At 38.6% G+C, this 27,793-nt stretch overlaps 1 protein-coding gene across 1 annotated transcript; it reads right to left on the bottom strand.

Annotated features, from left to right (window-relative positions):
* On the bottom strand, positions 1-27,546 carry LOC120798848 (pituitary adenylate cyclase-activating polypeptide type I receptor-like). Its single transcript, XM_040143591.1, has 15 exons — positions 27,461-27,546; positions 23,063-23,159; positions 17,496-17,606; positions 17,300-17,400; positions 17,121-17,218; positions 15,852-15,984; positions 13,946-14,099; positions 13,275-13,335; positions 11,622-11,691; positions 11,402-11,493; positions 10,169-10,252; positions 7,321-7,450; positions 6,736-6,777; positions 5,202-5,434; positions 1-175 (listed from the first exon to the last, which is right to left on the bottom strand). The coding sequence occupies exons 1-14, from the start codon at positions 27,500-27,502 to the stop codon at positions 5,231-5,233; spliced, it is 1,419 nt and encodes a 472-aa protein (XP_039999525.1). The 5' UTR covers positions 27,503-27,546; the 3' UTR covers positions 1-175; positions 5,202-5,230.
* Between the last annotated feature and the right edge of the window lie 247 nt (positions 27,547-27,793).

The raw sequence follows: 27,793 nt of genomic DNA on the forward strand, positions 1-27,793 counted from the left end.
TTTAAGTTACTTATATCCTCATGAATGCTTGTCATTACATACACATGCGTAGAGAATACAATCTCTCCAACCTTCAAACATACTCAGACACACACACGCTCTCAAAACTTGTACATGAACATTAATGTACAAAAACACGGTCACAAACATAGCAGATCTTCCTCTAGAGGTCCACCTGTGTGCGAAAAAAAAACAAGTATACAGTGCACTGTATATATGATCCAGAAAAGACATCATTTGTACACCATGGCAAATTCATAGCAGGCAACATTTAAGAGCAGCTGAGCAACAACGGTACACTCAAAAATTCATTTGGCAATCAAAACAACTTGAACACACACTTAACACTTGATAAAATTGGCTCAGCGGGCACAACTGCCAAAGAAAAAGGCATCTAAACACAGAGATATAACCCACAGAGAATAGTTACAGTTAAAACAAAAGTCCAACAGTTTGGGAAACATGCTCATTCGCTTTTTTTTTTCCTGAGATTTAGATGCGAAGAAAAACAGACAAAGAATGGACAAGGGGGGAAACAATTTTTAGCTAATATCTAGTAGCTAGCTGTTTTATTTACTTGCAAGGGAGGAACGGCTAGCTAGTATTAACGGGGTTTTTTGCAGGTCTTCTAAAGGCTAAAAAAGCACTGGTTTCAGTTTCCTCATATAGGGCCTTAGATGGGCTTAATAGATCTTAAGTTCATTTACAAAGGTCTTAAATATTTTTGTAGCCTGTGATTGGCAGTAACATTACTTAACTGATAAGTAAGTAATGTTACCCATACAAACTGTTTTTGTATGGGATTTGAGCAAAAACTGACCTTGTGTAAAACTCAAATGTGGAGTTTAGATACACTTTTTTTTTTTTTAATTGATAAATCCATTTTATCCATCCATTTTCTGCTGCTTATCAAGGAATACGCTGTGTTTAATTTTTAATTAATTATATTGTTTGGAATTATTGTTATGTAAAGCTGGGATGTGCTGACAAAAATGTGATAGAAATATCAATAAATTCATGCACTTGGTAAGTAGAAGTACTTACTAGTTCATGAAAAGTATGAAAAATTTGAATGAAAAACAGTTAAGATATTTTTCATACTTTGACCAGTATTACCGTGAAACAAGCATCAAATTTAATGTTGTATTAGAGATGTCTCTAAAATTCTTAAATGTAACTCAATGACTCAGTAGAAACTCTGATTAAGCTAGTTATTAGCTAATATACTACTAGCTAGATGTTTAATCTACTATCTGAGGGGGAACAGCTAGCTAGTAGAAACTAGTTTATTGCCAAATTATATCTTGCTTGTTTATCTGTACAAAAATTGAAATTTAAAAAGGAAACATTGCAGTTTTACGGGGAGTTAAGTGGGCTTTAGAGGTTTTTTTCTTTGGACAGAGAAAGGCTAGCTGGTTTCCTCTGTTTCCAGTCTTTGCACTAAGCTAAGCTAACTCGCTGCTGACAGTAGTTTCATATTTTGCATACAGGCATGAGAGTTGTATCAATCCTCTCATCTAACTCTCTGAAAAAAAGTGAATGAGCATATATCCAAAAATGTCAAACTATTGCCTTAAGAAAATATGTCAAGGGCTTTTTAGTGGGGGTCTTCTTGACCCCACTGTATATAAAGCACAATGCTAAACCAACTGTAAGAAAAATCGTTTGTGAAAAGAGGTGCAGCCAGCCTTAGCCAAAATGAAGCTAAAAGTTACACTGCCTGATTTTGTTGTAGCGCTAAGAAGTGCTGCCAATACTTCAAATTTCCTCCCACCCCACAATAGGTGTTTTGAAACTCAGACAGTTCACATTGTGTTTTGAAAGAAACATGCATGATGGAAATTTGGGGATATGAGACGGTGGGGGGCGGGCGGCGCTATAACAAAAATCACTACCTCTCACTACTGCTCCAGTGTTGCGTATTGGGCCCTATTCAGGAAATATTGACTTGTAGGCTTGTTTGCTGATCCGTGTGGAGAAAAATCACAAAAAAGGCAGTGTGAACAGTGTTAACTTTGTGTCATATAAGTGCATTCATGGCCCCAACCTTACACCTGTTTCATGCAAAAGTCAAAATACAAGGCTCAGAAAGCCGGTCACCGGTGGTCAAAACCTCCCCCCTCTCCGGTTAAACGATCGAACTAAAATTCTAACACTTTGCTGCCACCTTGTGGTAAACAAATATACAGCACAGACATGGAAAAGTAGGGAGTTTTCAACTCTTCTTTTTTTTTTTTTTCAAAGACGGTAACAGCTTCGAGACATGGTCGTTTCCATCTGAGCTGGTTCAGACTCAGAGTGACGGCTGGTGATAGAACACGTAAGCAGCAGCAGAGTGGTTTTTTTTATTTCACCCTCGTACGCACTTTGTGTTTTATCTGCGCAGTTGATCCATCTGCTAAAAAAAAAACCTTAATTAAATAAAACTATCTTTTCTACTTCTGGCTCTAGTTCCCCTGATAGTATCTTATCTCACACTCACTCACTGTTTGGTCCAAAAGCAGCCGAGCGGGCGCCTTAAACTGATGCACCTCCTCCGTCGTGTGTGTGTGTGTGTGTTTTATCTCGCTTTTTTTTTTTTTAGCGGTTGCATCCATGTTTTTTTTAGCTCTCATCATATCCTCTACAGCTTTGGACAGCAACCTCTGTTGGATGTTTTTTTTTTTTTTCCTTTCTTTTGTTTTCTTTAAGATCAGAGATGAGACACTGTTCCACACGTCTTCCACTCTCACTGCTTATGGCACTACATTTATGGCACTTTGACCCAGAGAGTCAACATCAATCAGTGCGGTGAAATCACACAGAGTCATACAACTATTACACAGAGAAAAGCCTCTATACTGTACATTGAGCCATTTCACATGGCACCGGTTTATGGAAAATAAATATACATCCTTTTATGTTCAACAATATCACCTATTCATTGTTTTTAAATTACTACATTCTTTTAATAGACTCAGATGACAGTACAAAATCTAAAAAATAAATATGGTGGAAGAGTCCTCCTGTACACATCTTTTCATACTTCATTCAATAAATGATTTCCCCACCTTGGACAGTTATTGTTTGTTAGCCTGCTTGCGCACAAACAAAAAGACAAGAAAAGAGAGAAATGGGCGGCACTCTGCGATTGTCAAGAGCTGTCACATTAAAGCATTTTGTGTTGACTGTTACAGCACGTGTTTGTTTCTGTTTTGAAGCTGTTTTACGTGTTTTACAAGTGCTGAATTGAGATGGACCCGCAGTTATCTTGAATGGATTATGGTTGTGCCCAAAAAGCTATAAAAAAAAAAAAAAAGAAACCAAAAAAAAAAAGCAGCAATAATGTAGAGCCGTTACTTGTTAATGTTTTGTTTTGCACAAACTGAAAAAGTATAATTACGCATAGTCATCCACAATAAAACACATCGCTCTGTACATTCTTTGCAGGAAATGACTTCAACTTATCTGTTCATTGTACTCTTAAGTAAAAGTGATAGCTATTTGTGACTGACGAGGCACTTTGGAATATGAGTGTAGGAGATGGTTCATGTCGAAATTTAAAATGAAAAGCAATTTAGTACGGCACGATGGGTTGAAAGCACAGAGTAAAAGAGAACAAGACAAAGCATCCTGTCATCTTTAGGAGCGTGCTGAAGGTTTGATTATCACTGCCTACAATAAAACACTGCACAAATAAACCCATGGCACTGTGAGGAGCTTGGGATAAAAGCATCCACGGAATGGCACATGTACTGTTTATGTTCACAGTCTGCAGGAAACATGTCTGACAAGTCTGTGAAAGGGAAAACCGACTGGAGGAGACTACCGTAGTGCAGCCGAAGACCTCTGCAGCGACACAGTTTGTGGGCATAAATCAGTTCAGAGCGTTGATTTTCAGTGTATTTTTTCTTTTTCTAAATACATGTATATTCCCTCGTGCACTGTCATATCCTCTACAGCAGTGGTTTGCAACCTTTTTGGTTTGTGACCCTTTAAAAACAATACTAAGTCAACTCACGGCCCCCGCATCAAAATTGAGGAATTTCTCACGAGATATGAGCACTTCAAGCGAAGAAGGATTTCACCTTTTCAGCTTGTTTAATTTGAATATTTCTAGAGGCCTGAAGAGGTGAAACAAAGCAAACATACATTTCCTCAAAAAAATGTATATATAATTTTATGGAGCAGAAAAATGTTCTTCTTTCCTCACGCAATTCATCTTGTGACTCTCAGGTTTGGCAACACTGCTCTTCAAAACACATTCATTTTGGCACTATGTTCCTATATATACTGTTTGTGTGTATGTGTGTGTGTGTGTTTTATTATTTAGTATAAACAAATAGTTCAGAATAGAGTGGGCAGGATCTTCTTGGTCTTCAGGATATGCGATGAAGTCTACAGATTTGGGCTCCAGTTCCTTTTGTTTGAAAAGGTCATTACATTACTGCTTTATGCAAAAGAAAGAAATTCTGATCTAGACACCAAGAGTAACTATTTACAAGTCCATGAGTTGTTGTTGTTGTTTTTTTTTTTTTAAATATATATCTTTTGACATACTCTGTACTTATGGCTGATTGTAGAAAAATGTTTAAATTCAAGATGAAACATTTAAGCGATGAGCATTTGTACAAGCAAGGCGAACGTTTGGCTGATATTTAACTTTGGACTGTTTTGAGATCAGATCCAGTCAGGCAACCTGTATGGCACTTTGAAGCACATTTACTTTACAAGAACAGCCAAGTACGAGCCCTACATTTGACATTTAACTATTGATCTTTTTTTTTTTTTTTTTTTACAACTTGTTGTGTTACTTTTGGCACAAACTCTACATTGTTTTATATTATTTTATAAATTAAACAATATAAGGGGCTAAATTTAACATAAAAATATTGGCAGAATTCCTAATATTTCTCTTACGTTTTAATCGATGGAGTGGAATTTGAGTTGTTTGTAAAAATATTAAGTGCATCATTAATCATAAAAGTTTGCAACCTACAGAGTCAACTGCAGCACTAAAAAGAGTCAAATAAATACAATTATACTGTATAACCAAATTAAATTCTGAAGTGTGAAAGCCAGCTATGCACCTCTAACATATCTCCATTAAATGCTTTCAGAAATACCTCATTTTCTAAAGGACAAACTACAAAATATCAGAGGTGTGAGGGGCCACTTTGGTCTGTTCTGGTTGGTCTGGATGTACGTTAGTGGAATGGCACCTTGAAGTTGACTCCGTCCAATCACATGCTCAGGTGGGGAGGCTGAGGTTGGCGTTCTCCGCCAGCGGGCTGGACATGCGTATCTGGGAGCTGCTCTTGCTTAGGATTGATAGCTGAGTCCCACCATTCACTCCACTGCTGGCCAACGAAGGGTGCCTCTGCTGCTTCAGGTCCACAGCAAAGTACCGGTTCACCGTCCAGCTGCGCCATTTCCTCTTGATCTCCGACTGCACCTTCAGGGAGAAACTTCACAAGGTCATTTTTAATGTACTTTAAGCTGTACCAGCTCCGACGAAAAAGGTACAGTACACTGTACTTGGGTGGGTAACACTGTAAGATATGCAACGTTTATCAATATATTTGTCAACAGTTCTGTGAAGGATGTGTAACTGTTGTATAAACAGTTAGTGACTGACGACAATGTAATGTAGCAAAGGCGCAATCACATATAAGTTTTTATTCAGCATTGTTGATTAGGAGGCCAACATTTTAAAGGTTCAGGGGAAACAGACTTGTTATTTCTTTTGATTTATTTGAGAGCAGATGTCATTTTTTTCATTAGTGAGTGAGGTTTTACAGAGTAACTGCACATTATGTTGTATGTTTGCCGATACTCATTTGGCATAAAATAAAAAAAGAAAAAAGAGAGAGACTAATTTATTTTAAATGTAGGTTTGAGTTGTACTATGAGACTAGGGATGTCGTTCACATATGTTAAACAGTGGCTTTTCTTAGTTATGGCTGAATCAAAGGACTTTAATTGTTGTAGCCGTTTCTGTTATTTCAGTTTGTGAAACGTAAATATATTAAGGGTTAAAGAGTCTAAAGCCGTGGAATTTAAAATGTGTTTGAAATCAAGATGTACTTGTGTAATGTAAATAAAGGGAATATTACAATGTCATACTAATCAGTAGTTACATGAGTCTTTATGTTTTATTTATGTCGTTAACTACAGCAGATTTGTAAAACATGAAAAAAGAAGTATTTATTTTTTATATATTGTATTAATTTAATGCATTTATTGTATTTGTTAATGATGAACTCACTACAATTACATTTATTATATTTATTTATTTTATAAATGCATTTTCTACTCTCTCTGTGAGAACTAAGCAAACTCCTATAACTGAAAGCTCTGGAAGAGGTTCTAAGGAGTGAACCTTAAGTTAATTTTTTTTGTCATGCTATTTCCAAAGTAAAGAATGAACTTGTTTAGAAGTTAAATGGCATATTATTAAATATGCTGACAGCTATGTCCTAGTGTGCTATCAATTATTCATTTACCCCAGTTACAATTGTTTTATAGGAGAAGCCATAATTGTTGACAAATACATAAACTCTTTGATAATAATCGGTACACATATTTACAAACATAGACGTCGATCCTAAAAAACCCTAATGCTTACAGCAGTGTGGCTCTGTGCATCAAAAATAGCATGAGGAGCATTTGTGGTATCGGTCGGTGTGAGAAAAATAAGATGTTGATGAAAATGTCACACAGTGAACGTGTTTATGAAGCGGGACAAAAGCTTACCTCTCCATTGAGGAAACAGTAGAGGACAGCTACCACAAAGCCCTGAGGAAAAAATCAGATTGAGATGGAAATATGCCCCTGTCTTTAAAAATAAGTGCATCTTTTAACAGAGAAGGCCGAAGACAAATCAAAAAGAGTCTGACTGTGGACATGGATAAAATTTTAAAATGTTCAACAATCACTATTAAAAGCTGGTATACAAAATGTTGTGTGTTGACAGCAGGAAAGATTCAGTACCCGGGAATTTTAATGTGGCATCAGGAAACCGTAAACATCCTCTGTTAAAGAAAATGGAGCACCTACTTATTTTCCTCTAAAGATTAAAAAAAAAAAAAAAAAAAATCAAAATCATTTTCTGTGGTCGCAGAAGTGTCAATACACGATATTTTACTTAAACACATTTATTAGTTTCCTAAAAACTTCAAAGGCCAACTGTTGTCTTTAACCTTCATTGTAAGTCTATTTAGATCCCTCTCCTTATGAGCCCACAGTCAGATGATTAATTACCCCATTATGTTCCGTCATTCGTCATCTGGTATTTGTCTTTAATTGAAACCGGACATTGGAGGATCTGTAAGAGCGTACCTGGAAGGATCCCAGTCCCAGTTCAAAGACCAGCCTCTCCCTCTTGCTAACATCTTCAGGTGAGAAGGCGAACACAGTGTAGTGAATGCCAAACAGAGGGATGAGCAAGAGGGTGGAGCGCGCCAGACGCCTGTACCCACCCAGACACACACACACACACACACACACACACACACACACACACACACACACACACACACACACACACACACACACACACACACACACACACACACACACACACGCACACACACACACACACACACAACACATGGTTTAATAAAACTGAGGTGTGAGAGAGACAGAAATCAAAGTCATTCTAATGTGAACACGTTTTACTGCTGCTGGTCAACTGGACGTGATGCAAGAACAGATCCACTGATGCAATGTCATGACACAGTTTATGCCTGTTGATCCGACCTAATCTTTCATATAGAGATTCTACTTTTTACTCAAACCACACATTTAAAAATAAATGCTTTTATCTTACTTTCTTAAATTAAATCAAGACTTCTGCATATTTAGTTCAATTTGCAGGCTTAATTATAATTCTCTGTCAGATTTTATTTTATTTTATTTTATTTTTCTTACTGTCAAAAAGTCCCATGAAAAAATCCCAAAACCAACAATGGACTGATCCCTCTAACAAGTATTGTCTGTGTAGCTAAAGCCTGATATATCTCATTCCTCTTTGCCATAGAGCTAAACTGTTGTCCAATAACTATTAAAAATACATAAATTAGCCAAAAAAAAGCACTGGGTGACATGTTCTTTCATTATAATAAACATGGGCACTATAGTTTATTTTTTTAGTCATTCCCATAAACACTGTCCTCCTGCCATAAATACTCACTAGAGCCCCAAATGTGAATTAATTTGCAGCTGAAAATGGACCCCAACAAATGCACCATTTACTCCTTTCTGACCAGTGCCCAGGAAATTCACTGAGCCTTTATTTTTAAACCGAACCAATACATTTACGTTTTTAAAGATTAAAATCTTCTGTAGGAACAAATGAGCTCAGGACTAAGTGCAACAGACAGAGTAGGCATTGACTGATGGACTAACACTTTGTTGGTTTTAATCTTTTCATTGGATTTGTTGACAATAATAACAATATTACAATTAAGAAATCAGACCAAACAGATTATTGTTGATGTGAAATCTGTCCCTGTAGTCACACAGGTGGACGAAATACACAAAGAACACGCAACAGATGAAATCTTAAAAATGAAAGACACAAATGTGAAACACAGTGGTTTTTACAGTGCAGTCCAATGACGCCCAGGGGTCCTTAAGGAATGAAACACAGTCACTCTTACTCTGAAGTCTTTGTCGGTGAGATGTGAGAAAATCAAAATTAGATCAAAAAGTAGATGTAACATTTTGAGCCACTGTGTCTGTGTGAGCACTAGAAAAGCAAATCTGAACCAAACCAAATAAAAAATTTAAAAAAACCTACAGATTTCTCAGTGTTCAAGCTGTGTGTTTGTGTACTTGTTTGCTCATGTACATCTACCTTTGTGAGGACCGGTTTGAGTTTTGGTGAGGACAATTTGGCTGTCGTCATTTTGGGCTAAAACCAAGTGACGACTCAGTTTTGAGGTTTAGGTTAGAATGAGGTTTAGGTTAGCAAACAAGAGGGGAAAAAATCAGAGGTTTAATGATAAAAAGCCTTTAATATTACATGGCTGACACCAATGCGTCTCGGCTGGAAGCCTCCGACTGAGTGTTGAAATAAAATACAAACCCAGATGCAAGTAGCACAAGACATGAAACAGATTAGTCAGTTTAACAGGTGTTTGGATGGAAGGAAGAAAATCCAAATACAAAGACACAGGTACAGAGAAATTTCCAAAGAAATTTCAGAAGGAAATGATTAGATTCACCCCAAATGAAGGAGATCTCCAAAAAACAAAACTTTCACATTACACCTAGAAAGTCAGAGTAAAATCAAGCATTAACATCCAAAACATTTCGCTCTGAAGTAATTTTTTTCAAGTCTACCTCCCCCTCCAATGGACTCAGAGATGACCTCAATGCCAACTGCTTTGAGAGAATCAGGGTCATTGCCCTGTGTGGGTTTTTAATATCTGCCACATGGAATATTCCTCATGATCAACTCTTATAGTGTCTTTACTGTACGCTCAGCAATTCTCCCCTTAAATTATCCGGTCTCGTCCTGCCAACATAAAGACGTTCAACAGGGGCACTCCAGGTGACAGACAACCAAAGAGGTGCTGCAGTTAATGAATCCACTGACGACATTTATCTCTTTGGTGTAAATATCAGTGAAGAATTTTGCCTGTTTGATATTTATATAATGGTGGTGTCTTCCAGATTAGTGACAAACCTGTGGGTGGATGTGTTGACCGGGTAGTCTCACAATCTGGAGGCAAATAAATATATATGTGTAACTTTATCTCTAATTGTAGGGGCCCCTCAAACTTATGATGAGCCTCTCTTTAGGTTTAGGTTTAGGTTTAGGTTTAGGTTTAGGGCAGGAGATGGTGTTAGCAGCATGTAGCTGCGATTGTTAAAGTTAGGGGCGAGGGATTGCATTATGTCCTCACGGGGTCCTCACAGGGAGACAAGTACAAACGTGTGTGTAAGTGTGTGTGTGTGTGTGTGTGTGTGTGTGTGTGTGTGTGTGTGTGTGTGTGTGTGTGTGTGTGTGTGTGTGTGTGTGAGTGTGAGAAAGAGTAGGCATTAGGGAGCCCGGACTATTAAAAAAAATTTAACAACCCCTGGAGCAAAACAAACACACACAAACACGCATGCGGTCGACACAGACATGTGTGGCTGAGGACAAACACACACAAACACACACACACATACACACACTTACAGCGTGATGGTGGATAACTCTGACATCCTGCACGAATGCTGAACAGCCTGTGTGGGCTCACTGAAGCATTTCTGAGCACAGCTGCTACACAGCACAAAGACAACACAACAATACAACAAAGACAATGTCTTTAGGGACACAGACACACAGTCTCACACACATCTTCACAATTGGTCACGCACGTACAGGTCTAAGCAACAGATGAGAATGACATTATCTGCAGGGCCTCAAAAGACACTATCCTGGGGGAGCAGAGCAGGAGTGATGTCTGGCTACAGTACAACTCCATAATGAGGCTCAAGCTTCCTGCCAACAAGTGGTACAAATGAATCTGTTCTCAAAAGTGTCTAGGAGGACTTATCAGGGATTTAATGATAAAAATTTGGAAATTATACAGTTACGGGTTCTCTTCAATCCATTTATTAGTGCATGGCTCCCGTCTGAAAATGGCTCGTCTGTTTTTTTTTAAGTGTTAGTGTATTTAAAGGGACAATGCCCACTAATGCAAATGGCCAAAAATTGACCAGAGTGTCATCCGGTGTCGCACTAAAGGAGAAAGGCTGGTGTTTATTGTTTTCTTTTTATTGTCAACTTATTGTCTCTCAAGACAGCCCAAAACCTGTTTGTTCCTACTGTGTGTGTGTGTGTGTGTGTGTGGAGGGGGTTAAATACACATTTGGTGCTCGAGTGAGTATTTACAGCAGCAGGACGGGGTTTGTGGAACCGACTTAGAATAAACTACAGTGCTCGTGTTTATTAAAATGAATGAAAATGTCAGCCAGTGCAACAGTGTGGCTCATTGATGTGTGTATAACATGTGGATGACAAAGGAGCTCTATGGTAGAGAGGAATAAACCATATGAGGCTTTAGATACATGGGAGATACTTGTTAGTGAAATTAATTTATTGGTGGTTTTGGTCTTCTCATGGGATTTGTTGACAGTAAGAAAAATATAGAATATTGCCAGACTTATCCTTTAAGCAAAGGTGAATAAAATTTCTTTAAAGGTTGTTTATGTGCACAGTTTACTAGAAATATCAAAACCATGGTCATTAACTGACTTCTATGATAAACATCCCTTTAAGTAAGATAGTCACACACACACACACACACACACACACACACACACACACACACACACACACACACACACACACACACACACACACACACACAGTTTTGTCACATACAAGACACCACTTGTGTTAGTGAATCTGATTATCGTAACTTACAGGTAAATGCTTGATTCATTCCCTCCGATATCAGGGGACTGCAGCTTCTGGACCAGGATAATAATAATTCCAATGAAGAGGACAAAATTGATCTGAGGAAAAAACACGGAACGCAGTAAATCTGTCATAAATTAAAGTCGAGTGGGGCAAGCAAAAGCTGAGCGTGGTCGAAAATGAACACACGAGATAAGCTGAATAAACAGATCAGCATCAGCCATACCATTATAGAGGCCACAACTGGTCCTTTTATCACCCACCAGAGGGCAGTGTTCTCATTAGTATCCCAGCATCTGGAGGAGGGAGAGGAGCACAGTGCCTATCAACAATCATTCCGCATGCCTTGCTTCACTTGGTAATACATGGCACAATACAGTACGTTTGCAGAGGAAGGGAGGGAAGGGTCAGAGGGAGGTGGAGGATTTAAAATGGAAGCAAGCTTTACAATTGAGGATAAGAAGATTTGATTAAATCTATTTATAAAAAAATCAGTCTAATACTTCTGTAGATATTGTTTGTTTTCTTACACTTATTAAATTATGTATTATGTAGGGAAATCAACACAGGCTGGTTAAATGAATCTGCAGGGCGGCTCACTGGGTTGATCCCATGCAACACATGATCAGATTTTAAAAATTTGATTTTAAAAACATTGTCAGCATAAATGAAATGATCCGTGATGTCAACAACGAAGGGAGTTATTTCCCTTATGGGTGTCATGCGCTCCCCTAAATTCTTGCAACTGCGCATCTCCTCTTCATCCAAAATTGTGTATTTTCCAAGATGAAAAGTATCTACATGTGTGAGAAATTATCTTGACACAAGATTATCGGCATCTCAACGTTCAAAAGTGTGTGAATATGAAAGTGGCGAAGAGTCAGTATGCATGTCTTCCTTTCCTGAAGGTAAATCTGACATTGGCGGAAGAAGTGAAAGTAAAGTACCCAGTGCAGAACAATGGCCTCTGTTGAGTATCATATTATTATTGCTCATGCATTAACATGTAAGTAGCATTTTACTGCTGTAGCTGGTTGAGATGGAGCTATTTTTATTTACTATTTTATACGAGACTGCAAGTAATGACTGTTTTCATTATGGATTAATCTCCTGATTATTGTCTCAATTAATTGATTGATGGATTGGTTTGCAAAAATTCTGAAACTAGTGAGAAATGCATTATCACAACTACACACTGCTTGTTTTGTCCACCAGCAGTCCAAACCTCAAAATGTATTAAAATTAAATCAAAATTGTTAAAATATTTAAAAGGAAAAGAAGCAAATCCTCACATTTGCGAAGCTGGAACCATGAAATATGTGGTATTTTTTCATGAAAAATAACTTATCAAAGTAGTTGACAATTAGTTTTCTGTTAATCTACTAATCATTTCAGCTCTACTTGTATAGACTGATAGGTAGTTTAATTTATGAGAAAACATAATCATTTACAAGCTTATCATATGTTTTCTATGCAAAAAATCTTGCTAAAAAGTAGAAAGAAATGTACTTAGTTACATTCCATCACATGCAACTTACGAGTATTTATTATGCAGCATCACTTGTTGCAGATGGTAAAAATGGCACTAACATTAAATACTGGTGTGTTGCTTGTCAATTTTACCTTGGGGATCAATAAAGTCTTAACCTAAAATAATACGTCCAAATTTATTTGTCGATTATATTTTGTATAGTTACTCAGAGTCTGAAAAGTAACTAGTTACTAAGAAATTATCAAAAAAATGTGGTGGAAAAATGGAAATACTCAAGTAAAGTACAAGTACTGAAAAAAATTGTACTCAGGTACAGTACTTGAGGAAAAGTACTTAGTTATTTTTCACCACTGAAATCTGAAGTAGGGAAGAAGAGTTGGGACATACCCAGTGTCATGAAAATGGAGCCTCAGAACGGCCCAGACAGTCACACAAATGGTGGGAGTTCCTGCAATAACAGTGATAAAAAACACAGTGTGTTCGTCATACTTCTCATTAGTCAAGTCATCCTTTTAGAAATGCCAACATCTAACCAAAATAACAGATTCATATGTTGTTGGTTTTTTTGTTTTAACCCTGTTTATACTGTTTTCATCTATAGAAAGATCAGATAAAAGAAAACTACGACAGGCCGTAATCATAATCAGCAGAGGAAGAATACGAAAATGTTTGTCTTAAGATGATATTTCTACTTCGACTGTATTTTACAAAGGTATTTAAAAACATTTATTGGAAATTTTGATTGACATCTCGAAGCCTTGGCAAATAAATAGACTCAAACAAAATTATTTTAACAAGATCTCCAGGACTTCCACAATAGGGCATTATTTGTTTTTATCTCATATTAAAAAACACATACTGTTGAGAATATCTGATATATTCAAGATACTGAAATATATCCCATTGCGCTCTAACTATATATATCTGAAAGTCAAGCTTAAAAATCAAATTTACTCAAAGACGGGAAGAAGAAAACTGAATTTTGAAGGTGAAAAAATAAAAGGTCAGAGAAATAGAAGTTTTCTACTTTCCACCATCCGTCAGAAATGGACACTCACCCCATCCTACTATGGTGTACCAGTAGAAGTATCGTCTCTCAGGAAAGAAAGTCTCCACCAGCAGAGTGAAGAGATACAGACCTTCAATGAACAGCCAGAAATAGTTGGACATGACACAGTAATGGAAGAAAACCATCACTGCTTTACACGCCACCTGCGAGGTGAAACACAGGGCGAGATGCATCAGTGCAGGCAATGGTAGAGGGACGTGTTTTCTCATGTTAGGCAATCCGTTTATTGGATTGGATTGGAAGAGTGACAGACGCTTGTGTCAATTCCGCAACAATATCATAAACAGGTATAGAATATATTTAAGGTACCGTCAGCTATTTATTGGATCTTTAAAAGATGAGAATAATTAAATATGTTCATCAGCAGAAACAGTTGGACATTTTGGGAAATATCTGCTTTCTTGTCGAGATTTGGAAATGAAGACGGATATCGCTCTCATGTCTTCCCATTAAATATGAAGCTGGAGCCAGGAGACAGTCACCTTAGTTTAGCATAATGACAGGAAACATGAAGACAGCTAGCCCGGTTCTGTCCAAAGGTAACAAAATCTTCTCACCGGCATCTCTAGAGACCTCTAATTAACACACTATTTCGCATTTGTTCAATTCCCTGGAAAATCCAAAAGTGTCAAAATGGCATGTCACTACCCCTGGCCAAGAAACAGTCTGGCATATAATCCCCTATAAAGCTGCAACTTTTCATTTTGAATTACTTTATGGGAATTAGATGATAAAAAAACATGTTATGGAGGTGGGGAATAAGTCTTCTTTTGTGCACCCACAGCAGCATGTGTAAGCAGTTTGTTGCAGCTTCAAAATGTAAAATCCACGTTTAATGGTCAGTCTTTACTTTGAAAGCTCAAGACGATAAATGTCAGAGTGACAAATGTCCTTATTCCAGTAAATCGAAGTGTAAACAGAGATTGTTGTCACAGGGGTGACAGGGCTACAACACAGTGCACTACACTAAATGCATTTTGCGTGAGATGATGAATGAATATTCAAAGTGTGTCTCTAAAGTTTCACAGCCGGGACGACCCGCCATCGTGTCGGGTGGACTGTGATCTGATGAGTTTGTGTTCATGAACAGAGTCCATATTCTGAGCGGGGTCAACCAATTACAGCGCTGATCCGATTCCCGGTACCGCCATGTCATGATGGCGACCTGTGATCGCCATGGCGACAGCGTTAGAGCAGAGGGTTAAAAAAATAAATAAATAAATAAGGGCAAAGTAACCATTGATATGTTAATGGGCCTCTAGTAGAAGATTTCCACTGGCCTTGCTGAAGCCATTAGCAAACCTAATTAGGTTTATTTATCATGCCTGCTTAACAACAGTGAGCAATGTGTTGTTACCAGACAGAGGCTAAGAGCTTGTTCTGCATTCGTAATCAGGGAATATTAGTTATCTAATTGCGTGTTTACTTTTGGTGAAATTTGCATGCCATAGAAGTTCCTTCAAAGGTGCAGATCAAGTGGGAAAGACTGGGGAAGAAGTGTTTCAAGCAAGTCTGTTTATGTACCCCGATTTATATCTCAAACAGAACAGGCCTGATCGTATGTTTTCCTCTCTAAAATGAGTGGATGCACTTGAACGAAACCCTTAATAATGCTCTCTGGAACCGATTAATTAATCCTGACAACATTTTGCTCTGCAAACGTCTTACACACTGACTCCAAACCTGCCAGCAATTATTTTGTCCGAGTAAGGATCGTTTAGAATAATAAAGGCCTCATTTTGCAATTATCCGCTACAAATTTAAATTAATGAAACAATTAGCCTTGTGAATCAAGGAACAATCTTCATTCTCTCATTAATAGCAGTCGTGGTTGTTTTCTTTACTGCACATGAAAACCACCAACCACGGATGGTGGAGGATTAGTCGTTACTGACTGTGTGTACGAAGCAGTGGTCGCTGTCTTCCTGAGCGTACAGCACACCATCCTTGATGAAGACGGAGATGGCTCTCAGGATGAAGGACACAAACAGATTCATGTGAATGAAGTTTCTGGTGCAGTGGAGCTTCCTGTAGAGAAGAGAAAGAACATATATCCAATCTTATCTTGGTTTCACACTCAGAAGTTCATCAGATTATTGTTTAAACACGCAGCTGGGACTGATCATTTTACCAGATTTTTACTATGTTTTAACCTTTTAAACCTTTGGCTGTTTTTACTTGATTTTTCATTTCCTTTCTTACTGGCTTGTGGCATAGTCACTGAACTGTATGCTTTAGCTCCGCATGCCATTTATATTTTTATTTTCGGATTAAGGTAGGCCACTCAGAAATGCTATAGTTAAGCTTGTCAGTAACGTATTTACATGTTACAGGAAAGTTTTAATTTAAAAATAGCTTTAGGCAATTTCAAATAGTTTGGTTTTTGTGCCTTTACATCCAAAGGTTTTCACCAGACAGTAAACATGTATACAAAACAAACCTCTCTATGTACAGTGGAAAATGTTTGGGCCCCCGGGTCAAAGTTTCTGTTACTGTGAATAGTTAAATGAGTAGGAGTTGAACTGAAATTTTGACCAGGGGTGCTCATACTTTTTCACGCCACTGTATATGGATAGAGTACAATGCCAGGAGGGCTGCAACTAACTTGCTGATTTTCCCATTATGTGTCATGTCTGCCAATTTACTTTTTTGATTAATCTCTTAATTGTTTGGTCGAGGAAATGTGAGAAAAAAAACTAATAATGTCCATCAAAATATCCCTGAGCCTAAAATGACATTTTCAAATTACTTATCTGGTCCAAAAAACAGTCCAGAACCAAAAAAAATCTGTAGTTTACTATCACATAAGATTAATAATTGCAGTAAATCCTCACAACTGGCTGGAATCTGGAACAAGGGAATATCTGGCATTTTTACTTCAAAACTGACAATCAAGTGATTATTGAAAAAAGTTTCTGATTCAACTTCTATTGATTGACTAATAAGGATGTAGAAACCATTTTGGCACAACTTTTGATGCTGTGCAAAAATATACTGACGGCGTAAGCAAACAAACAAAATCCTTCGTTTGTCGTGGATCTTGTCACTCCTACTTATTTCCATTTGGACTGACAATAATTTGAGTTTGAATATTCAAACGGTTGAAAAATGTTATAATCATGCTTAAATGAAACGTTTTTTTCCAGACACATTGTGACGCTCACCTGAATCTGCAGAGGATAACCATGGCTGTAGTCAGAGACACCAGCGATGTGCTGTAGCCAACTGTGTACAGGGCCTTGACCGACGCGTAGTACATGTCCTAGGGTTGCAGAAAGAGGGTTAGTGTGCATGTCTGTGATGGATGTGATAGGAAATTCTGATGAGGTAGAAGAGGACGCACAGGCTTGGTGGTGTTGTCATAGAAGAAGCAGATGTCCACGTAGTGAGGGAAAGGTTCTGACCAGCCGTCCTCGGTACAGTTACGACTGACTTTTCCAATTTCTGAAAGCAGAAGATATCTCTGAGCTGAATCGAACTACACTGAAGGATTTTGGAACTCGAACGAGAGACACAGGCAACCTTCTGGGTCCACTCACCATCCTCGGGACCCACGTAGTCATGGAGGAGCTCTGGACAGTTGACCACCACGACTTCACCAACACTGGCCGCCTGCCAGCAGGTCAGGTTGTCCCACATCCATGGGCACACTGCGGGGCACAAGATAAGAGCAACAGACGCACACGAGGTTGGTGTGAAGCTCTTACACAGCATTTCTGCTGGTGCAACGCTGAGGAAACGACACTGACACTAATTAAACTGAACTGAACTGAAATAAATTGAATGTGCGGTAATTGAATTGGAGATAATAGTGTTTCATTTCCAAAGATATCTAACATTTTCATGACACCCACATTGACAAAACTATTGCTAACATTGGAACGCCTTTCAAATTGAATTACCTTTCTTGACCTTTCTCAGTCAGAGCAGATCAACAGTTTATTTTAGATAGGCAGACAAAAAGTGCAGGGTATTTTTTTTAGAGTGAAGAGTTCTTTCTTCCTAACATTTTAAACTGGATTTTTTGGGCCACTTTGGGGCAAGAGAAACAAGTTGTGAAGACAATATTGACAAAGGCACCAAGTGTTTAAGGCAAACTTGTTAGGAAACAGTTGCTTATTTATAAATCCAGCAGTCACACGGCAAAATTATGATTCATTCGGAGTCATGTTTCTGTCCACCTGGTGGAGAGTTTCTGTCCTCTCTTAGCGCTTTTTTGTTCTCTACCAGCCCCTGAGGGAAATAGCTGGCTCTTTAGCTGCTTAATGCTCCACGTTGTTCACCGGCTAGTCACTAACTGCGTCTGTGTGCTGTTTGGTGCTGAGCAGGTGGTGTACCGTGGCTTTTTAGAGCTTTGTGACCGAAAACAGCCGCCTGCTGCGGCTGAAAACATCACAATGAGAGCAGTGAGAGTGAACCGGAACAGTAAAGTCGCAGGTGGATGCACTGAAACTCGCTATAAAGCTCTGTAAGCCTGAGGGGGAGCTGCAGGTTCAGGTCATCAAAAGGTAATGGGTGACCCCCCACATTGTCACGGTGTTCACATTGTCCTTTGATGCATTGTTAATTTAAAAAAGGCGGTTAAGGAGGCTTTAACCTCTGTGCACCGCGTAGTGCCGCCACAGCATATAAAGGGAAAACTTTAAAGAGGATGCTGGAGAAGCAGGTTGAATGTAAGAAAAGGTGCATTTAAAGGTGTAAAAAAATATGAATGATTCGGGGAAAAATGAACCCTGTCAAATGCAACAATAAAAAACTTGAAATTGAAGAAAAAAGGAGAAAACCTGCAGCCTCACAGCTCTCCCCCACCACTGACCAGGCAATGTTATTTTACCTTCTCAGCCTCACCTAACCTGAACCTACCACCTGCTCAGATATAAGACAGATATAAGGAACTAAACAATGTTAAACACTAAAAAAAAAGCTTTCATTGCACTACTACTCATTACTGTGGACATCTATGGGCACATATACGTACGCCCATGAGTCCACCAACTTTGTCAAAATGTCATTTATTGCAGAGCTGTTTTACTCATCCTCCCACATCTCAACAGTGCCCAGTCCCTCACTGCCAAAAGGACCTATTGATGCAAACCTGTTGTCACCATCTTTGATTTAGCAGCTGATCTACTCCAACATCACAGGCAGAAAAAAAACAAAAAACAAAACAAAACAGGAAAACCGTACTGCACACACAGTAGGGCTGACCCCTTTTAACACAAGATATCCCTGTGGAACAAAAATAAAACTACGCATCAACCAAGCTTCTGTTCCATTACCTGGCTGATAAATCAACACATTAATTGAAGCACCGGACTAATGAATCATATCAGACACACACACACACACACACACACACACACACACACACACACACACACACACACACACACACACACACACACACACACACACACACAATGGAAACAATGATCAGTTCCTTATCTTTCCTCTAAATAAGTCTGACTGAGCACACTGAGCATAATGTCTGTTTTTTAGCACTGCTTAACCTCCTTGTTACTGATTACATTTCACCACTAACAGAACAGAATAACACTGTTCTCAGCTCACCTCCAGCTTCCATAGATGATTTTACCTGTGAACAATTAGTAAATGATGTTGATAATTATGGTAAGGTTATCACAGAGCAATAAAAGAGATGTGATCTAGAGTGGTAAGTGTTTTTTTTTTTTTTTCATGTTTAACCTGTCATACGGAACAAGGTATCAAAGTGAATTAGCTCTAATGGTTAAATAGTGTAGCATTTGTGAAGATTTTGGTTTAGTTTAACTCAACTAACTGGCACTAACTGCAATAAATCCCCCCCTTAAAAAAAACAAAAAACAAAAAACCTGTTTTAAAAAGAGGCGTTTCAATTAGAATTGGGGATTCGAATAGATGATTCAACTGTATGATAGTTTACTGATAAAAATGGGTTGGACAATGTATTAGAAAACGTCTCCCAGTACAACTAAATAGAAATCAGAAGCACAAGGAACTCCAGCCTCCAAAATTATTGTGAAGTTGGCTCAACACCTCTCCAAAACAGTTTTTTTTTAAAACTGAACATGATAACCCCCACGAAGGGAGGATTTGTTGCAGAGTTGTAGTATCAGTGCATTAGTTTTAGGTTTACCCAAAAAACTGGCAAGTAAAGGTAGAGGTTTGAAAGTACTTCATTGTTTAGCAAATGACTGTATTGCATCTGACATTTGATTCATTCTGTTTTTTATTTTTTGTCAGTTGAATCGGATATGATCCACCAACCTGGTATCCCAAACAGGCTGAAACCAAATGTTACTTAACCCAGTTCAAAATTTTGTTTTTTTAATTTTGTTTTGATGTCCTATTCATCTGCCTCCAACATTACCTGGCTCGTTTTCAATGTAAATATTTTATTTATCCTTTATTTTTAGTGCTGCTTCACAGCTTTGATTACTTTTGTCTCTCTCCCTTTCTGCTGCCATGTCATTTATCTTCAGCACTGCCCCGTCCCTCCCCTCTTTCTTTCACCATCTCTCTAGGTTTACCACGTTGTTTACGCCTGGATGGTTTTAAAGCGCTACAGAGGCACGTACGAGTCTTATTGTATGTGTGTGTGTGTGTTCACTCGCATGCATTTTGCATGCAGTGTTTTTGAGTGTGTGTGCATCTGTGTATATGCGTCTGTGCATGTGTTCCTGGACATGCATGTGTGTGTTTGTGTTTGCAGACATTTTCTCTATTCTGCTTGGCTCTCTAATCTGTTTTGGTTCTGTCTGGTGAGCCGGACACGAAGCCAATTACCTTTTAAAGGGCAAATCGGAGCCAAATGAGCCGCACTGAGCTCCAGAGGTAACCGGCTTAATAAAGCACTCTGTCTGCATCACTGGCTATCTCACATAGGATCCCACAGTATACTGAATCTTCACTGGGCTGCAAAAACACAGAATAATATCTACACGCGCACTGCACATGCATGGTGTAGAGTACATGCACACAAACGCAGACAGATGGATTGGATTAATGAGATGGACTTACATTCTTAATAAAGCTGATCTGATCGGAGGACTGAATGAGATTTGGTTTTTGTAATCTGAGTCACGGCGTGCAACTGTAGCAGAATACTGAACAGAAATTCAGAGCTAATTTCTCACATATAACCACATGCCAAAAGAGAATTCATTCATTATTTTTAAACAATGGTTTGACGGGAAAAACATGTCAAGAGGCTCCTCAAAAGATCTGCAACTGGATGTAATCCATTTCTTATTTGAGAATCCTACTAAACAGTTAATGATGATTTTTAATCACTAACTAATGTGTCTATTATTTTCTTTTTTAATTTATCGATCGTTTGGTTTATAACATGTTAGAAAAAAGCAAAAAATGTCCATAACAACGACTTCCCAATAGCCAAAGTGATATCATCAAATTGTTCCAACCAACAGTCCAAAACAGATAAGATTTTTAAGGGAAGAGAAAGATGAAAGATGTTCAATTCACAATAATAAAAAACTGATAAATTCAGCAAATCATCACATTGGAAAAGGGAAATCAGAGTTTTATGTTTTTTGCCTGAATAATTAGTTGCCAGTTCTTTTTCTGTTGATCATGTAGTTGATTAACTGAATAGTTGTTTCAGCTGTAAATTGAAAACACAAAGGAGAATTTAGTGTCCTTTTCTGTTAGGTTACAGTCGTGATTGGTTGCCAAAATCCAACCACCAATTTATATCAAATTTTATCAATTCATTCTCATTTATCAATGGACAAATTGTCAGATGAAGACGGCTTAGTTCTGAAATAATAAACACTGTGCAGGTCATTTTATAACAACAATTCATTTTGCAGTTTCTAAATTCAGCTGGGTGGTGATTACAGCACAAGACAGCAAATCATTATGGAGCAATTTCACACAGCCTGCAGACTAATCTGAGGCCAGAGTACCTCAATTAAAAATATAATAACAAATAAATCATGAAATGCTTTTGGAAATGGACCTTGATAAATCAGAAAAAGGAAACATTTTCCCATTTTCCTCTTTCTTTGCTTTTTCTCGAGCTCCAAGTTGTACTTCTGTAGACCGGGGATTTTTATCTCCTAATCAACGATTTGCTGTCAGCAGATACACTGGGTGGCTCCGTTTAAAGATATGAGGGGAGGGGGTCAGTTATAGGGTTGCGGCAGGCAAATACGTGTGATATACTATACGGTCTGATAGCTCAATACTAAAATAGACAAACTTCCCATGTTACAGAGGAATAAGGAAATAAAATGATAACAGAATGCCTGCTTTTAACTATAAATGCAAGATTCAACTGAAAACAAATTATGCACATGAGTTCTTTATAAATAATACCTTTACACTAACTGACCTCAGAGTGACTTTGTTAAAATACAAAAAAACCTAGATGAAAATACATGAAAAGATAACATGCAGTTTGAAGGAAGACTGCAGAGCCAATCTTGAAGATCTACAGATGAAAAATGAGCTGAACTTACAGCTGCTCTCCTCTTTAAACTTGTTATCTTACACTCTGAATTTTTTATGTTTCCTGTTTTTTTCAAAGAGCTTGTGGCTGTCAGCGAAGCCGTGAGTCACAGTGCAGTCTGGGAGATGCAGTCTGCTGTGCAACTTTTGAGCAGGAGGAAGCCTGCAGCAGTTGCTAATGAAACCCACAATCCATAGCCAAGAAAATAATTACTTCCAGGAATCACATAGCAAGTTTCCTGTGTTTTCGGAAAAAGGGACAGGTCGGAAAAATGTGAGAGCAGCTCAGCACCACGTTACAAGCAGACATTTGGTTTGTGAATCGCATATCACTGGATGTTTGTCTGTGCTGCATAGCGGCCTTGCAAGGTGATGTATTGGTAATATGAACACGATATAAAGCTACAAATCATCTTTCTGACTGGAGATACTGAAAAATGCCAGATTGTTGAGTTTAAAAAAAAAGCCTATTTTTAATTAATTCCCAGAATGTTGCATGACTTTCATCGGCAGGTCTGAGTGACCCAAGAAGTAAACAATTTAATCACAGCAGCAGAGCCATGAAAACTGGTGGCTTCATGCCAAATTATGCAAACAGAAGGATGTGAGATCAGACACATAAATCCTCACTTACCTAACTCAAGGTCATCGCTGGGTTTGTGCAGCGCGATCCTCTCCGTGCATTTCTCATGTTCACGCTTTATTATACAGTGCTCGGACTCTGAGGCCACCTGGAGAAAATACGCACACACAGAGACTATGTCACACTACATACTAACTGTACTGGATGCTGCATCATTGAGAATGGTCTTCAAGGCCTTAGTAAGCTTCTTGCCAAGGGGTACAACTTAAACACAATAATGTCAACCAAAGTTAAGATGATATTGGTTATTTGATGAGAGGTTTCTGTGTTTGTTGTGAACACATGCTTATGGAAAACTGGTAAGCTAACAGTTGCTTATTTACACACCCAGCAACATTATAATTCATTTGGAGTTGTGTTTTGTCCACGTGGTGAATGTAAGTCCAATATTTACTTTGTTTTAGCTCTGTTTTTGGTCTCTACCAACTCCTGAAGGAAATATCTGGCTCTTTAGCTGCTAAATGCTCCACTATGTTCAGCAGCTAGTTGCTAACTCTGTCTGTCTGCTGTTTGGTGATGAGCTGGTTGTGTACAGTGGGTTTGGAGAGCTTTTGTTTTCTTGAAAACAGCTGCCTGCTGCGACCAAAAACGGCACTATGACAGCGGCGAGAGTGAACTAGAGCAGTTAAGTTGTGGGCTGGGCAGCTAAACAGTGAGCTGAAACTCACTATAAAGCGACCCCTTCCCATTGTCAAATTGTGAATTGATTTTATATTGATTGTAGCTGCTTTAAGATTTGGAAGTTCTGAGGTGCTTTAAGGCTGCACTAACCAATATTTATATATTATATAAATATTTTATATTAGCAATGGATTAATTGCCTATGTGTAATGTTGTTAAAAGTTGTATAGAGCGTTTTAACATCTTTCATCTCATTGCTCTGGTTTTAAAGCCTGCATTTAGACTATTGGTTCACTGCCGCTCTCATCAGCATAACTTACAGGTGCAGCATCACACTACTTGCCCAGCACAAAACAACAGTAAATTTTCCACTGCCACATTCACTTGATGCCCAGAAACAGGACTCCACACGACAGAAACATGTTTAAAGAGACAAGTCTTCGCCTACATTTTCAACAACTTTATGAGACCATAATAAGTCAATGCACTGCCCCCAAGTGGACAAAATGTCATTTACTTTCTTTTGGTATATGCCAAATATTTGTAAAAGTATTTATAAGAAGTTATTTTAATACCATAATCCCTCTTTCCTCTATTTCTGTAAAATGTTAAAATATTTTTGATTACTCAACCTGCACCCTGAGGGGCATACTTAAAATGTATCGAATCAAACAAGATTTGGGGAGACTATCTAACCTCTCCTATCATTAGTTAGTTTGCTCATGAGTTGTGGAAGCTAGCTGAGTGATACCATGGGTTGACGGTGTTTCTCCAGTCATTTATTTGGCAACACACTTTTAAAAAAAAATGACAACATTTAATTAGTTTCTTGTTCTCTGCCTACTGATTTAACAAGGTGGTGGACTAGGGAGTTTGTTTACAAATTGTGGTTCTTCAGAGATTTGCAAACTCACATCTGCTTTTGAGCAATCAAATCAAATCCCTGAGCAATTTTATCAAATCCCTCTAAAATTTGCAACCCACATCAAATTCTGCATCAGTTGGGGATTTATCAAGTAGAGAAAGCTGAAGATACTCTGAGTGCCTTTTCACTGTCACTATAACCAGCCAAGAAAGAAAACCCTTTGAAGTAACTGATGTTGTCTGCTTCTGCAGTGCAGTCAGGGAAACTATTTACCCAGAGGTAGTAGAGTTACTGTATATCTGTCAACTTCACTATAACACTCCTTCTTGTTCTCTTAAGGCCAATCTCTGTTTTGCACCCCTTGCTTTATGAACCCTCCTACTTCGCTCTCACTGTGAAATGATAGGTGTAATATGTCCCAGCCTTCTGAGCTATGGCTGACTCATCACTCCATCTTTCAACCCCCCAGTGTGAACTCACCTCAGGCCTTGCTGCCTGGATAAGATAGGACATCAACCGACTGTGAAAATGTCCTAAGATTCACTTCCTTTCTCTATCGCGCTGCACACGGAGAGAATTTTAAAATACTGCATGAATTATGTGAAGCATCATTAGAGCTCTCTTGCTATTATCTGCCGTGATTCCATATCCGGACAACACGCAAACTTTGTGCCTCACCGTCACGGCTAAACAAAAACAAAACAAAAAAAAGATATTAAAGACCTCTTTCTTTTTCACGTTGTGGATAATGTTTGATATTATTTAATGAAACGTACACTGGCATTGCTAGAGAGAAAGATCTCTTTGTAGCCTTAGTGAGCATCCATGTTGCTAAGCAGCAGGTTACCAGCTAAGAGCCAATGCATATTGTAGGCGAGGCTTTCCAGAAATGACAAATAATGGGGTGCAGATGACTAATATCTGTTTGGTATAAGCACAGTAACGCCTATAAGATGAAAGTATGAAATGTGTTATTCATTAATTTACTTATGTAAGTATTGCATAGAATCCTATGCATTTTATTGAGCTAGAGGAGTATTTTTATTTTACTAAGATTGCAATCAGTATTTACTATTACCATACGCGTTACTGTTAGGCAACCTCTAGTGGCCGAAGTAATTATGATGGGACCAAACACAGGACTCTCAGATAATCAGTGTTGAAACAGATAATCACTGTTGTCTTTTTTATCCATGACGGTTCCACAATCTTTATGGCTTTTATTATTGTAACTATGATGATGAAGGTCCTCTAATCTTAAGGAAGTACTTATTTTACCCCAAACCACGATCTTTTCCTAAATCTTTTCATGTCTTTTTGGTGCCTAAACCTAACCAAACCATGACTGTTAGACAACCCTAACCACTTTGATCATTGTTACGGTGACAATGAAGGTCCAGTGCGCCTGCTGCGCCTCCTATGGGTCGTATCTGAAGGTAGGGACAACCAACCTATATGGTGGTTCAGGTTAGAGGACTCATCCAATGGCACAGACACATGCTCTCATGCCGGTATTTAAACCTCTATCTACCACACACACACACACATCCCTGCCATTGACATAAGGCATTCCCTAGCGCCTTACTCTAACCTTAACCATCACAAATAAATGCCTAACCTCAAACCTAAACCTAACCCTAACCCTAACCTAACCCTTATTGTAACCTGAACCCTAAAACCAAGTCTTAACCCTCAAACAGCCTTTTAAACTTGTGGGGTCCAGCATATTGGTCCAAGGGTTGGGATTACATATCAGCATTTTCAAAAAAAGATACTACATATATATATATATATATATATATATATATATATATATACATATATACATACACACACACATAACTCACACTTAACTCAGGATAGCTGAGGGTTTAAAGAGCTCTCACCTAGAAATGGCGCCATGACAACATTACATGTGCCGGAGGACAGATCAATGCATTTTTTTTTTAAGTGTACTTCCTTTCCTCTCCTCTCCTCTCCTCTGAAACAGATGTCTGTCCAGATAAGCTGTCCATTTTGAAGCCACAGAATCCCGGTTCCCTCCCCAAGGCTATTTTCAAGGGCCAGATAACTCAGTAGCTCCCACAGCACTGCGCAGCACAGATAATAAAACTCCCATTTGACGTTGCAGACCACTGGCCCTCCGTACAGACCCATTTGACACACAATAAATACATCACAGCAGACATATCTGCCACATCAGCTGCCGAAGGTCAGCTGGAGACTGCATCGTACAAAGATGTCAGCTGGAGGAACACTTCAAATGAGGTAGGGGGCATTGTTAAATTAAAGGTTAGAAAAGATATTTGTGACTGCAAAGCCGCATTGTGAATTAATTTCAGTCTCTCAAGTAACAATTAATAACTGGTACTATTACTGTTTTTACTGACCATTATAAAAGCTTAAAGAAATCATCTATCTATCTTCACCAAGGAAACTACTGCCGTGCTGCATTGCTCCGTGGAATATAATTTCTCCCACGCGTCTTGCACAACTCTCCCATTCTGCTTTTTATTTCAATGAGACCGCGAATAAAAGTGAGTCAGAGCAGATGGATAGGCAGCTCTCTGGTCAGCCAGGCCATCTGTTATTGTTTTACCAGGCGGCCAGCCGCCTTAACACAGAGCTGATCCAGGACCTGTAACGTATGCTGATGTGCTGATGCGGCAGATGGTGATCTCCATCCTTCCAGTGCCTGTCACAAACACACCCGCAAGAGTGTACGTCTGAAAATAAACCAAGGCTAGGGCTGAGAAAGAGGAGGCTGATGATGGAGAACACACGTGAGCGCACTCGCAGCCTTATATATGGATACATACATTCCTGTATGCTCATAAATACCCCCCCACACTCACATCCCCACATGTGCGTAGCACACAGATGCATGCACACAAACTACTCACCAAGGGCAGCAGAAAGATTGCAGTCAGCAGGTAGCCTCTCATTGTCTCCTGTGAAGCGCTTGCGTCCAAGAGGCTCCACGATGTGCGTGTGTGTGTCTGGGTGTGTGTGTGTGTGTGTGTTCACAGGGATGCACTGAAATTGCTCCCCTCAGCGTCACCACACTTCAGCATCAAGGGCTCTGAAATACAACACAAGACTCTGTAAGAGAACAAATAACACAAGAGCATCACCACTGTGTTGTGTTGTTCTTCTTGTAAGAGCCATATTAAGTAAAGCAACGTGTATTGTTATGTTTTGATATAGTATAACATTATGACTTAAAACTTTACGCT

The sequence above is a fragment of the Xiphias gladius genome, chromosome 14 (genome assembly GCF_016859285.1).
Source record: "Xiphias gladius isolate SHS-SW01 ecotype Sanya breed wild chromosome 14, ASM1685928v1, whole genome shotgun sequence".
NCBI lineage: Eukaryota > Metazoa > Chordata > Actinopteri > Istiophoriformes > Xiphiidae > Xiphias > Xiphias gladius.